The sequence below is a fragment of the Adelges cooleyi genome, unplaced genomic scaffold, assembly GCF_023614345.1.
Source record: "Adelges cooleyi isolate 19-005CV unplaced genomic scaffold, UGA_ACOO_1.1 ACOO_flye_CR_arks_rails_tigmint_CR_PRNA_248, whole genome shotgun sequence".
In the NCBI taxonomy this organism is placed as follows: domain Eukaryota; kingdom Metazoa; phylum Arthropoda; class Insecta; order Hemiptera; family Adelgidae; genus Adelges; species Adelges cooleyi.
Window position 1 is genome coordinate 891,708 of NW_026095913.1, and position 15,213 is coordinate 906,920.

Below are 15,213 nucleotides of genomic sequence, written 5' to 3' on the forward strand. Positions count from 1 at the left end.
ATATAAAAAAATGTTGTACTTAAATTCGGTAAAAAAAAAAAAATAATAATAAACGAAGAATGTTTTCTATTAACCGTTTACACATTGCGGACGTTCGATATAACCTTAATGTTAATTATTATTATAATATTACACCTAAATATAGTAGGTATAGTGTCGATAAGTGACGGGTAGCCGGGCCGGGTTTTTTTTCTTTTTACCATTAACGTTAAAATATTTTAATAATATGTAGTGTAATAGTATTTAACCCGCATGGAGCTCGAGCAACGACGAATTACATTCATGTTTCTTGTCTACTTCTTACACACAGTAGCACGCATTAAATAAAAAAATCGAGTAAACATTTCTTTTTATTAACACACATATTATTATTGTAATATATTCAAACAAAACGGGTGTAACATTATACCGTGGCAAGAGGAGGGTCATTTGTATTCACTATACCGAGTGATCCACTTGGAATTTAACCAGGCGAAGGTGGAAAAAAAACTGTTTAGAATTTCACACTTTCCATACAAATACCTATGTTGCAGTTAAGCGAGTAAACAGATTTATATTTTTCGGTCCAAAAAAATAATAATATCATGTGACGGCTAACTGTTATAACGGTATTGTGTCGAATATTATAATTTCTAATAAATAATTTGAGAAATGTCTTAATTTAGGTATTTGTTTAAATCTCATCCAAGACGATGCGAGAGGTTGATCCGAAAATAGGCGTTGTTAGTTTGGGAGTTGATGGAGTTTAGAGTGGTCAGCAAGATGTTTATGAAATCATTAGATCACAGTGACCGATTGTACTTGTGTATAGGACGGAACAAAGCGAGAAATTTATGTAGTATTAAAAAAAACCTAATAAGGATTTGCAAATGTCCAAACTGAGCAAGATTTATGTCAGTTTAGTTGTCATCTTATTATATTTATTGTGTTGTTTCCCTGGGAAAAAAAATACAAACAAATTTTGTGACACTAGCTTTACCGAATAAATAGTAATTTTGACAAAAGATTGAGTTAAGTAACTTTAAAATTAAGTTAATCGTCACAAGTACCTACCTTTAAACTATTTGGTTGACGGTAATACTTTGTTGTAGGTACATAAATTCCCTTTTTCTGTGTTGTAATCTAATTTTGAAACATTTCAAATATTTTGTTGCTTTTTTAAAGTATTAGTCTCTTAATCTTTACTAAGTCGCATAGCAAACAAAATGTCAATAAATGTATAGAATTAAAAACTTATGTTGCCATTTGAAAAATATAAGTCCATACTTCTTTTACGTGCAAGGGATTGAAGGTAAAAATGTCCAATGTATTGAAAACCATAGGAAAATGGTGTATGAGTGTCTTACGTCAAATGGATCACCTGTATTGTGTTGGTTAGATAAGTTAATTAATTGTTGTTGTTATTCCATTTTTTAGGCGAAAACAGTTGTAACTCGAGCGACGCCGAACGGTCGAGGCCACCTCAGCGCGGGCCGCCGGAACAGCAAATGCGGGACGACGGACAGCAAAAACGACGGGCCAGCGACATGATGGACGACGGCAGCGGCGGCGGATGCGACAGCAGTGACGGCGAGCCGGACGACGAGCACATGTCCGGTGGCCGCGCGAGCGCCTCGCCGGCGGCCGCGGCGGGCGGCATGTCACCGCCGGACAAGAAGAAACACCGCCGGAACCGGACCACTTTCACCACTTATCAGCTGCACGAGTTGGAGAGGGCGTTCGAAAAGTCGCACTACCCGGACGTGTACAGCCGCGAAGAGCTAGCCATGAAGGTCAACTTACCGGAAGTCAGGGTCCAGGTAAGCGTCGCTATATTATCTTGTGCCACACGTCTTGCGCATAGTTTTTGTTGCTAGGAAATAACAGGAATAAAAGTAAAATTCGTTAGATTTTTTAGCTAAAGCGGGATATCTAGAAACATGATGTTGAATGTTTTTTGGGTATGTTAAATAATTTAAGTGACTGAGTACATTAATTGAGTAAACAGTCTAATAAGCGAGTAAATGAATTAATTAACAGTAAATAAATTGAGTAAACGAGCAAATAAATCTAGAAAAAACTAGTAAAAAAAAAGTGAGTAAACGAGAAAATAAATCCAGTTAACCAGTAAAATAAAGTGTGCGATAACTAATTAACTGAATATTCTGTATTAAGTGTCGGTAGACGATGGAATAAATTGTACACCACGAGTGCGCAGATGCAGTAATAGGTATATTATAATAATAATAATAATATGATACTTGAAACGTTAAGTAACCTTAAGATATCGCGTTACCCACTTTTAAACACTCCACGCCAAAGTATAATTGAGTAATTAAAATCGAACTGGCTCTAGTTGTAAATTACAATAGCATAATGAAGTGTATTTTGGTTTTCCTCGATCCAGATGTATAATATATGTGGTTAAAAAAATTACAATAACGTTGAACACAACCGATATTATACACATTATATTATAATTGTACAGTTGAAACCACACAAACGTAGAACACTGCCAAAGCAAAATCAAACATGTCAATAATAACAATTAATATACATTTTTTTCTCGTTGAGTATAAATCAATACGCACCGAGCAAGTTACACATACAATTTCGAATTGTATCTATTTAACTATTTACCGCTTGGATAATGTGATTTAGAGTGGTTTTTGAACTCCCAAAATCAATATAACATAATATTTAGTTAGCAACCGCTAAGTTAATAGTTAACAGAGTCTTATGTGTGTGTGTGTGGGTGTGCCATAGGGAAACAGCTCTTGGATGAAAATGTTAGCGACAACCCAATTGCCAGCGGGGGCGGTATTAGATAATTGGTAGGAAATGGATCTCAAGACGAACTCGGTTTAAATCGAGTTTATGTAGATTATACGGTCGAATTAAATGCGTTAAACTGTTATGATTAAACACAATTAGACGGTAATCCGGTGAACCTATAAATGCTACACACACACACATATACCTAAGTGAATTATTCACTCACGTGTGTGTATATGTATCGTTCTACTCCGTTTAAGAACGTTCCCGGTTATATTAAGTGTTGCAACTTGCCGCCCAAGTGGAGTCTGTATTTTCGATTCAATCGCATAATTTACAAAATATTATAATACACATTCTAACGTGCCTACATACTTCAATCAAAGGCCCTTTCACTTAGATCTGCGTTTACGAACAGTGTGTTTGATTACAGTATTATGTCAACGTTAATTATTTTAGAGAATAAATGAACGTTAAAAATCGGCCGTTAAATATTATTATCGATTAAGTTCAAAGTCGTTAAAACCAAATAGCGTTATTAAATATTATAATAACGCGATTTTTATTTATTTAATGAGTTTACTTTTGATAGACATTTTATTAGCGGTTCGTGACCAAACAGAAACGTTTAAGTTTTAGTTTGAAAAAATTACTACACTCGAAATGAGTCTTAGAAAAAAACATGAACAATTATTTCACTTTAAAATATATTTCAAATAAAGTTGTCATTATTTCTAATTAGTCGCTTTTGTTTCAGATAATTTTTAATTATAATTGATATTTTTCAGTGTATGATTATAATAATATAACTATTAATTACAATCAACATTATTAGTGGTAAAAATAACATAGGAGACAATTCTTTCGAAATAAAAAAAACAGATAATCAATTGAAACAAACACCCATTTTTTAATTATTATTTACACATAAATATTTGACTACAAGACGGTGTGGTTCCAAAATGTTGGAGCTATCATCAGTCATCATTAGGTATATCATTTCAATATATTTCGTCCATCTCTGTCGTGTATTTATATAGATTATGCAACTATATAACAGGAGCTGTTTCTAATGAGGTGTCGTTTCCGTGCTAGTGTGGGTGCTCTGCGGGCATTGCCGTGGTATTATTTATTTTGTTCTTCCGCAAAAGTAAAAGCGAATTGCCCGTCTATTAGCCGATATCTTTGTAATGTATAAGACGAGGGGCAGTGTGGGGCAAATTGCCGTTAATCGCATCACTTCGCGGAACGGTTAAAAGCGTTTTGCCGAGTATTATGTCAGTAGTATGTATGTGTGCGTTCTGGGGATACACCGGTCCGACGGTTCGGAGGTAGGAAAAAAAACAATCGCGTTTTCCACACCACCACGGTCGTTTAAATCCATTTATATGTGTGTTGTTTATATATATATATATATAGATGGATACGTTTTTCTCGGTTTGTCTCTGAGAACGCGGATATTATCCATATTATACTTACCCCCGACCCGGCGGTGCCGGGCACACTTGACTCGTTTCCCACGAAATGTTTTTGGGCGAGAACACTATTTGTTACACGCCATCATCCGGTTGACGGGAGCCGCAGCAAAGTGTAAGACGCGGAAGTATATTGCCTATGCACATTATAATACACAGTAGCTTTCAGCCGACCGCGTCCGATGATGGTTCGCCGATTATTATTATTATATTTTTTCCTCCGTTAGGTACTTACGCGACTAAAAGGTTTTCTTTTCTTCTATAAAATATGTCATTAAGTATCGCCGTATTATGCCGTTGCGTTTTATTATACAATAATAAAATTATATGCCCAATACGATTTTATAATATGAATTTGTTCGTCTTAAAAGCCTCGCGAAATTCCGTCTAGACTTGTTAGACGGATAGTCCAATTTTTATTTAAAACGTTTTATAACACGTTAATCGACAGCCTCTTTTTTAATTTTACGGAAATTCGATATAACGAGAAATTAGTTTTATTTGAATATTATAAAAAAAAAAACACACTTTAATTAACACCATACTATACTGTTGATGAACGTTTACAATTGAGCAAACTGGCTTCGTTATCTTATTACAAAAGCGGAAAAGCCATCTTGAAAATTTGAAACCAAACATGTTATCAACATATTTAGTCAACTTTTTTTTTTTGGTAGTTGAGCTTTCGTTTAAATTATAAGCGTTTTTAATTTCTGACACGGTTATCATGATGAATGTTTATTTTGAAAACAATTAATCGATATTTCAAGCATTCAAGACTCAATGAAAATAGCCAAAACCAGTGTTTGTTACAGTTAAGAGAAGTTAAATTTAGAAAACTTCACTTTTCAGACAAAATCCTATAAAGTCATAAATTCTTGCCAAAATCGTTTTATTTCATTTCTAATATTTTCAATTTGTCTTAAAAATAAAATAGTATATTATAAGGAGTTGTCAATATTGTCTATGCCTAGTATATTGTGCACAATCGGGATTTAGTCAAACCTAAAACAACAATACAAAAATTCTTGTACGCGTATTTTTGACAACTTTTTGTAGTAACTAGTATTAAACGTTTTTTTTTTACACATCGACTATATTATAATTATTTTAGTCTTTTATCATAGCCAATAAAGAGAAAATTGCGCAGTCGTTAACCGTCGTGTGAACAAATAACGATATTTGTTTGTTATTTCACTGAATTTATAATGACAAAATATAATATATTAAATTATTTTATTTAACCAGATCCTAGGCAGACTCTAGTTAGAGAAGTTCGGTGTAGATTATTTTTGGTGAATCTTGATACTTGGAACTTGGACTGTAATTATTAGTACAGTAATTAGGACTTTTAATTTTTGATATGACATCACTTAAAAACGTTGTCCTCTTTTGATTTCACATTTGCTGACAACCCCGGGTGGTTTTGTACGGTTTTAATAACGTAACGACTTTATATTTTATTATTATTTAATTTTCCGGTCCAATATCCTCGACCCGGAAATCGTCGACAAACTAATTAAATATTAGGTGTACATACAACAGGTTGCTGATGATTATTATACACCTATATAGAGCATGTGTCCAATTCGCCAAAAAAACCTGCACCGTCAACTATTCCAATATTATTATGTAGATACATTCGATTTAGAGTTAAATTCATCACTAGTTTTAGACAAAGAAACTGAAAAACTTATATAAGATAACTGATAATTCGTAAAAAAAAACTATCTATGTATAGGTACAAGATATTAGATTGTTCATCACAAATTTATCAAGTTAACAAAGTATAATTTTATTAAGATAAAAGAAAGATAAATTATATTTTTTACTGGATACACTTTAAATATGGTTTATAAAAAGTATGTTTTCTAAATACAACTTAAATAACCTAAATTAAAGTAATAACTAATATAAATAGTAGAGCACCCTGTAAGAACAATTCCATAATAAAAGAAGGAACTTTCCTTGCAATATAATCCTTTAAAGTAACTTTTGCGACTTATAAACCGTTATACAAAAGTCCATCAAAATTATAAATGGTGCCTATCCAACTAAAGTTTGTCTAAGATCGGGTTTTAATAGAATTATTTAATATTTTTATTAAAAAAAAAATGCAGTCAAACAATATAATCATAAACGTTATTTGTTTACACAACGATCAGCGACTGTACGGTGTTGCCTTTGTTGCTTATGATAAAAGATTAACAAAAGCTACAATAACTTAATCTAATATAATATCATTATAGCTAAAACTTTAAAATAAGAATTTTTTAGTTGTTTGTTTAGGTTTGATCAACACACCAATCGTGTACAATATACTATGCATAAACAATATTGGCATCCCTTATAAAAAAAAAACCATTTAATTTTTAACACAAATTGAAAAAATTAAAAATTATCTCTTAAACATAATCGGTTATGCGGGCCACCGTTCGGACGCAGTACTCTATAATTACTGTACCGGCAATAATTTCTCCTTTTTTCCCTGTAATCTAGATATAAAATTGTCTTTGTCCGTGTAGTTGAAGTAATTATTATTATGGCCGGTCGTGACGTACCGCCGGTTGAACGTTTGCAGACCGCGAGAACGCCTTAAGAGTGCGTATATATACCGTGAACGAGTATAGCCAAGGAGAAGGGAGACGATGAAAATGGCGACCCCGGGACCCCCGACGGGCAGCCATTGCTCCCATACATACACCACCGTTTCGTCCTCGTTTTGCCCACCCCTCCGCAGCATCCCCTATATTTATTTATTTATACACATATATAATGTACATTGTATACACCGCCCCTCCGGCACACCACTGCCGCGTACGGTCTGCGACCCCGCCTCGGGGGCTTTGCGAAATTTAATGAATTTAACACTCGATTTAGCCGTCGTTAATCTGAGTTTTAATTAAGCCCGGTTCTCTATAGTAATGTAGGCGGAACTGACGGTCCTTTTGCGACCGACCGATGGTCGATAATTAAGTTTGCCTCCTACAAATACATCTCTCTGTCAGTCCATTTTCCCTGTCAATGTACCCTTATACGTACATAAATTGAACGCTTTATGCGACCGGAACCGAACAACGTTCAGCCAATCGGCCAACAGGTCTACACAAAACCGTCGTTAATTGTCTGGAAACGGTCTAATCCGATCAGGAAAAAAAAATACCTAGTTGATCTCCGTATCCTTTCATTCGAATATTATCATAACTATACTGCAACTTTGAAAAAAAAAAACCAGCACAGCGTGGACGTAGCGCATAATGGATTAGGAAAGATCACAAGTTTTCAGTAATCAGTCGATTAGGATTATAGACAAATCCAGAATACGGTGCACTTTGCCATTTACAGCTAACTCAAACCCTCCTCAACCTAGTGTGACCATATTCTAGTAACTAGGAAATTACTGTATAAAACAGTAATAATTTTACTATGATATTATGTTATCATAATATTAAATGCTAACGTATCGGTGATAACAATCTATAAACTCAGTAATGTTCAGAGCTTTGGTTTGTTTGCATTTTCAGTGATTACGTTGATTTATTAGAGAATGCAACTATCTGGTTTCTGTATCCAGTCTGTGCTATAATGTAATTTTCAGACCTTAAAACCTAAAACTACATTTAAAAAAAGGGAATTATATATTTTAGTTGTGTATTTCGGTTGAAAGGGGTCGTTACTAAAACGGTATTGATATAATATTTTATTAGTATGTGCTTGGCGAAAAATCCGACCGTTGTAAATTGGCCGCGTGGAAATATTTGATTAGATTTCCCGGCGACAAGCGACGATTGCTATGACAAGAACCGAGATGAAGGGGGTGGGGTGGGGTGGGAGGGAGGAAAATAACAATAACAGTTTATATACCCGTGTACTTAAACATATATGTATATATATATATATGTGCGGTGCGTTGAATGGCAATCGTTATATACGGACGTTAAACTTGTATAAGATGGAACCTACCTGGCGGAGGGGAGGCGAGTCGAACGTCAGGGTTGGATATATCCTGGGGGAGGATCCGAATTGAATTTCCCGGGACATGAATGGCAGATTAACAAGCAATTTGCGTTTTTGGCTGTGGAAAGGAAAAGCCAAAAAATAACCTCCGGCACATACACACAGAGACGCCCAGGGGATTCGATAAAACGAGAAGACCCCTCCCCTCTCCTATACAACTTGCGTTCACCCTCTATTAATTATTTGTCTGTGTGTTTGTATACTGTGTATACATATACAACCCACATGCGAATTTTGGCTTTTCTCTGTAGTCGTCCCGTCGAGCGTTACACGGTAGACGAACAAAATTATTCTAATGAAATTTCGTCTGTGATTACAATTATGCAATAACAATTATCAACACACAGTAATACTATATTATACAAGATATTGGGAAAAGTGTTTATATCCAGAGCTGGATACACAAGAAAAAGCTGTATTATCAGTGGAAGAACGGCGTGTACAAATCATGATTTGCGGTTGATTGGATTAAATATTTTTCAATAGTATTCAAATAGCACAGCAATTAGTATCTAATAGTATGTTAAAATAAAATGTGATGGACAATTTTGAAAGGACCACGTGAAGTCCAAGTGATCTACAGAGTGATCGATTTACTCGTTAATATGGTACTTTAAAAACAATAAATAATTGTAATTTTGTAGTTTTACTTTTTGAAAAAAAATGTTGTTTATAAAGTTTTTTTACAATATTATAAAATTACTATTGAAATATGTTTATTTTAAGATAAAATGGCCGTCTTATGTTAAATTGATCACACTGTACAAATGTATAACTCGGGTCTTTTTTTTCCTATTTAACTTTTCGTTCGAGCTGTACTATTAAATTAAATAGATTGAAACTGCGTATGACATGCCTTATATAGCGTAATACAATTTCAAAAGTATATAACTTTATATTTTCTCTCTGTCGCAGCGTTGGCGGGGCTAATATAATTTATTTTTCGTTATAAATCGACATGAATAATAAACAAAACGTAGAAAAAAACGCTTATAAAAATACCTAATAAAAGTTTACATCAACGCTATATATATTTGACTTAATAAATTAATAAGGGTAACGCTGTTACGCACAAAATGAATCCAATTACAAGTTAAATTAATAACTGTAATTAATTAATCATCACTGAAACAAAATGTATACTCTTTAATGGAAATTAACAATGCTTATTTAGCAAAACGTTAATTACCATTTTATTAATTATCGTGAAATAAAAAACGAAAAATACAGCCGTGTGACGCTGTTAATTCCGTTTTTTAATAATTTTTTTATTACGATGTTTTTTCCTCCTTCCAAATAAACAATATAATAATATTATAGTGTGTAATGTGTATGATATAAAATATAATATATGACCACGGATTTAATTAAAAACCGTATAGTGCACTCTAAAAAAAAATTCGGAAAATTTACCTAAATGAACTTTAATCATTTCAGGTCAGCGTGACCAAACAATTGAATAAAAAAAGCGTAAATTTTCATAATAATATTATAGATTAGACAAAAAAAATAATTATCACCGATAATATATTCGGTTACCGTTTAAACGTTATGGTTGATAATAAGTTTGTACAATAATATTGTAAAATATAAGCACAATAATTTATGCGGCTACAAATGCCCTTTTTTGACGGCAATCAAAGCTCTGTTAAATAACGTTAACGAATGAACCATTTGCGACGATAATGATATTGTCAAGACTAAGTATACAGTATTATGATAATATCATAATATTGCGTTACGCTGAGTAAATAAAATGCAAAAAGAAACCCCGGTCAAATTGTTGTTATTAAATAAAAGAACCGAGATTTTTTGATATTTGTTTGTCTATCCGTCGTCCGTCCTTATCCAAATAAACGCAATAGAATTCGATATCGTCGCCGGGATCCGTTTTCTAAACCTTATCCTACTGTATGTATACATATTATTTGTATTTTGTTTTTAATAAATAAATTCTGTATAATTCCCAACGACATTATTGTCAAACGACGCGACGTCGGTCGGCGATCGCCCCCGGGGCCGCCGTGTTCGTCAGCAAACGTACAAGTCCGGCCAGGATTTGACATTATTATTAAGTACTACTACATACAACGGCTACAATATGTATATATATATATATGTACATAATTGTACACATGTATTGCACCCGAATGAAGGCAATAATAACGTATTAATATATATATATACAGATGTATTATTTTGTCACCGTTCTCGTCGTGCGACCATAATAATAATAATATACCGCGCCGACTCCCCCGGTATAATATGTGTTTGCACGCGGCACGTGGCTCTCCGGCGGTGGCGCTCTTATTGCAGTTATTAAGTTGACATAAACAAACAAGAAACAAACTAATTCCCATTATATTATACAGGACCCGAGCCGCCCCGGGCCCAAATGGGGGGGGGGGTTCGTGCCGATGGCCAATGATCTGCATGTGAACGTCAAACGCGTCACCACCACAGCCAAGCCGAGTACACATACACAATGTCACCGATTTCCCCAAAGGAAATTAATTTATTTTTGATTTTTCGCATCCAACCTCCCCTCCCCCTCCCCAACCGGCACGACCACGTCGTTATACGCCAGTTCGTTACACTCACATCACACGATAATAGTATATAATGTGTCGCTGTATATAAACCAATACGACTCAACATAGTATGAAATGTCAAATGATAAACGATAAAACTGAAAAGCCAGTGTACAGTTTAATAGTGTTGCATCACATTCAAACGAACGCTTCGATGTGAATATTCTGTGGACGGTAAAAAGTAAAAACTATCATCATAATAAAAACAGTACAACTTTTCAGCTCTGCATCGAAGCTAATATTATAGTGTTTGGCCGAGCTGGGTAAATGGATATGAAAGTTAAATATTTGATATGTTAAAACAGCAAACTAACATCGTCGTAGTTTAATCAGTATCTTGATTACATTACTTTATTTTGAACTAGCTGATAATTCTTACTATCTATTTTCGTATTAAAATATCTAACTATATAATTTAATTAATTAATTATGTCTCAAATATTGTGAGGTTCTACTTATATAAAATAAAGCCTTGAGATGGTAATAAATACAATAATTAGTCGTATCGATGATTAAAATACTACAAATGTAATCATATTTACTGATTACTTAGGAAAAAACAATTACTACGGTATTACTTAATACCGTTTACGTAATTATGTAATGCAATCAAGTAATTTCCAGTTTAAAATGTAAAACGGTGGCGGTTTTGGATATGTTAAATAGTTAAGAGAGTTTAAGAAACATAACAGATATAGATACTTTCTATTTATTTATTTTGTTTTTAACTGTTAATCCGTTCCACTTGGGTTTCCAAACCCAAGTGTAATTGCCAGAACTATTACTGTTCAGTTTCTTACTTAACCTTTTGGTTGTTGGATCTGTTGTATAGCAGAAACCCCTCTCCCAAACTAATTATTTGTAAATAAACTTTTGAAACTTAAACGGTAACACATACATTTCATTAACTTTTTAAATTGAGAATAATGTACTATATATTTTAACTGGTCGATAACCAGTTTTAGATAATTATATTTGAAGTTATTGAAGTTTCAAGTTTAGGGCAGGAGGAATGGTGGAGTGTAGTATTATTTTTATCTGTGCGCAATCCACCCGCACTTCCCCTCCCGTCTTAACTTTTAAACTTTTGTAATTTTAAAAATAAACGTTTAAAAATGGGCTTAGCGATAATATTATCATTTAAATTATACACTTTGAACCCGTTACATCCAATCGAAATACAAGTAGAAATTATTTTTGTACCATGCCCACTCGCGAATTCAATTGGACTAATAAATATATATATATATGCATTATAATATATAGCGTAGGTCGGTTGTAAAACTCACCGACAAACACAATATAAATACAAAACACTCAACTCGTTCGCCGGCACTCGATTAGGTTTTTAATTAAATGTCGAACGCGCGGTCGTCGCTTATTTGTGTGCTCTCTCGCCGTTTGTTTCCATTCCATCGGTTATATACAATATATATATATATATATATATATATATATATATATATATATATATATAATGCGACCTGTGGCAGTGTTGTAAAGGTGGTGGGTGGCCTGTATAGGTATGTATACAGCAGAAACGGGTTGAGTGCCGACCGATATAGCGTATACTTACTTGCAAACGCCGACTCGTTTTGAAACCACCCCAAAATTAACTGGCTGTCAACGCGAGCGCGGCCAAATCGTTTATTATTTGTCGAAAATCGAAAAAGGGTTTAAACACCGTTTGGCGCAGCTTGCTTTTCTCTCACGGCCGGCCAAATTGGTTTGCCCGGAAACTCGATTAAGCCCCGGCGGACTCGACCTAACCCGTCGGTCAAAATATAATAATTGTCGGCAAACGTCGTGCCGGCCGAGTTCCGGCAGTTTCTATTAAAAGTACCTATATAAGAAACGACAACCGTCGCCGTTCCCAGTATAATATTCTGCACTTGGAAACCAACGGTAAAAGTTACAGCTGGTCCAAAAGTTCACTGCCTTCGTAAAAACACGTGGAGCCGCCGGTTTTTGCTCTAGTACGGATAGTGTATTACAATAAAAATAAACAATGCAAAATGCAGTATCTCCCCATAAAGATCATGACGTTCTGTCAGTTATTGGTGTTTAATTTTGTATTCACATTTCACTGTTAGTGCTAGTACCTACTTATTGATGACAATAGAACGACTTACACATAATGTTTTTAGTTAGTATCTCAATAAATGGTACATGTGTACATGTGTACAACATACCGCAAGGCATTTTTAGCTAAGATTGCTAGGTTGGCTATTTAGGAAACCAGTTACTTAAGAAAATATGCAGTATCTCCTTTTTACATACTACTTTTTTCTCTAGGACATGTTTTATACTGTGTTTTTCCCCATTATTGGACATAATATGCTGCTATTGGTTTTACAATGATACGTTTTTTTGTTCTTTGCTAATCCGTGGATATTAAACGGGATTCTGGTCGTTTCTTATTGCGCTGGTTGTTTTTTTGTCTTAATTGTGTTTGTGCATAAAGTTTACCAAACAAAAGTTTTAGACTCCGGACAAAAAATATTGTGGAGTTATAACATTCCACGTTGGCCGTTGCTCGAGCAGCATTGTTGTTATATTTTTCGCACAGTGCTAATACAATCATAATAAAATATGTATACAATAATAATAATCGCAGTAGAGCGCTGTTAAAAGGACAAAACGGATTTCTTTTGTAAATCTTTATTAATATATACATTTTTTTTTTTGTGCCGAGTTAAGTGTACGCCCCCGGGATGACAATATTTTGCGGCTTGTACGAATCGCGTTAAGATTGACTTTTGCCGGGAGAGGGCGAGACGATATCTTATTTTTTTCCCCATTAAACAAAATCGAAACGACACATAAATCGAATTTTTAAGAAACGCATTAAACGGCCGTGGTCGACGGCGGCCGTCACCTCAGACCTCGTTTATCGTCCCGGTAGTCTTTATTGCGACCGACAGAATTTTTATAAAGCGAATAGGATTTTTATTATTATTTTTTTTTTTATGTATACCTACTTTCCCCTCGTCTACACGCTCCGGCGGTTGCCAATTTCCATCGTCTATTCTATGAAATAAATTGGCTAAAAAAAAAAAAAAAAGATTTTCGATACAATGAGAAGTGAAAGAAATTCTCGCTTAATAACCAACACGAGCTACGCTGCTACCCCAGGTACCACCATAGTATACTGTACAAAAATAATACTCAACAATATCAGTGTTTCGATACTATTATCTATATAAACGCAATGCAGGTGTTCGATATAAGTGCTTAAAAAAAAATTGCATTGAGGGACTATGCCAATTTCGGTTGCTGATTTTGTAGCGAAGGATAGAGGAGTTTTAACGGGGTCTAATGCTACCCATAAGCCTCCTTACTTGGCAAGAGGCTGTTGCTATAATTTTTCAAAGAGCACTATTAACGCAGTAATTTATTTTAATTGACAATAAAATGCATAATACGGAGTGATTACTAGAGACTACCACAACTTTCAATGAAACTTTTGACTTGTGATATTCTTTTGTAACCACCCTATATTTTAATCTTTTAACTGTTTTTTTATTATTATCAACACAATCATAAAGTTGCTTCTTGTGTTGTTGCTAAAATTAACCTAAGTCGTCTGACTTATATTTAAATTATTTTTTTTATCAATAATTTCTCAGTAGAATCGCGGCGAGAAAAACAAGATTGGAAAACAACTGAAAAATAAACTCTAATCAGTAGATTAATATAAACACGACTTAAATCAAGTTAAATAGATACCAGCCAATGTCTGCCGAAACCTTTAATGAACGTTTATGGTACTACTATGTAGACGTGTAGGTATAGGTATTTGTTATCCATTCAATCCTTTCAATTACCATCATCACAATCATTATCGATCATTGTCAAAATTATTTTTTTACACATTTACTGTGTCGAACTCGCATTGGTGTTAACATGGGCGTGTATGGGTAACGCGATACGGTTGGTATTGTCGACCGGGTAATCCGAACCGATGCATCGGCACGTATAATAGCTAACTAGTACTATAAATGTATACTTGACGTACAAAGAAACGAATAATACTACTTGAACAAGAGCTATATATTGCACAGGGCCTTATTGTATTGACAAAAGTATCGACCGGCAAGCGATACGACGGTCAGAGGTGCATACATATTATATGGACGGGTGCCGGTTTCGCATGACCAGATTAAGATTATGATTTGCCCGATCTTGGATTTCTGTGGATCATCCAGTGAATTTTTTTTTTTACACAAGACTCGCCGACTCTTGAACCCTCGTGAAATGTATATTGTATATATATTTTTTTCCATACAACGTGTATCTATACATATTTTTTACTTTAACAGCAGAATACAAGAATGCCGCGAGTAATGTATTAAAAAAAAAAAATAATAATAATA

The 15,213-nt window shown here is 34.2% G+C and overlaps 2 protein-coding genes across 2 annotated transcripts in view; both read left to right on the forward strand.

The window, feature by feature from the left end:
• Nucleotides 1-15,213, forward strand: part of LOC126837403 (trans-1,2-dihydrobenzene-1,2-diol dehydrogenase-like) — a 284,532-nt gene that overhangs the window by 212,552 nt on the left and 56,767 nt on the right. The gene's annotated exons all lie outside the window — the stretch shown is intronic.
• Nucleotides 1-15,213, forward strand: part of LOC126837402 (retinal homeobox protein Rx1-like) — a 34,505-nt gene that overhangs the window by 14,579 nt on the left and 4,713 nt on the right. The window contains exon 2 of the mRNA XM_050571311.1: nt 1,417-1,799. Within this exon, the coding sequence (XP_050427268.1) occupies nt 1,417-1,799 (383 nt within the window). The remainder of the gene's footprint in view (nt 1-1,416; nt 1,800-15,213) is intronic.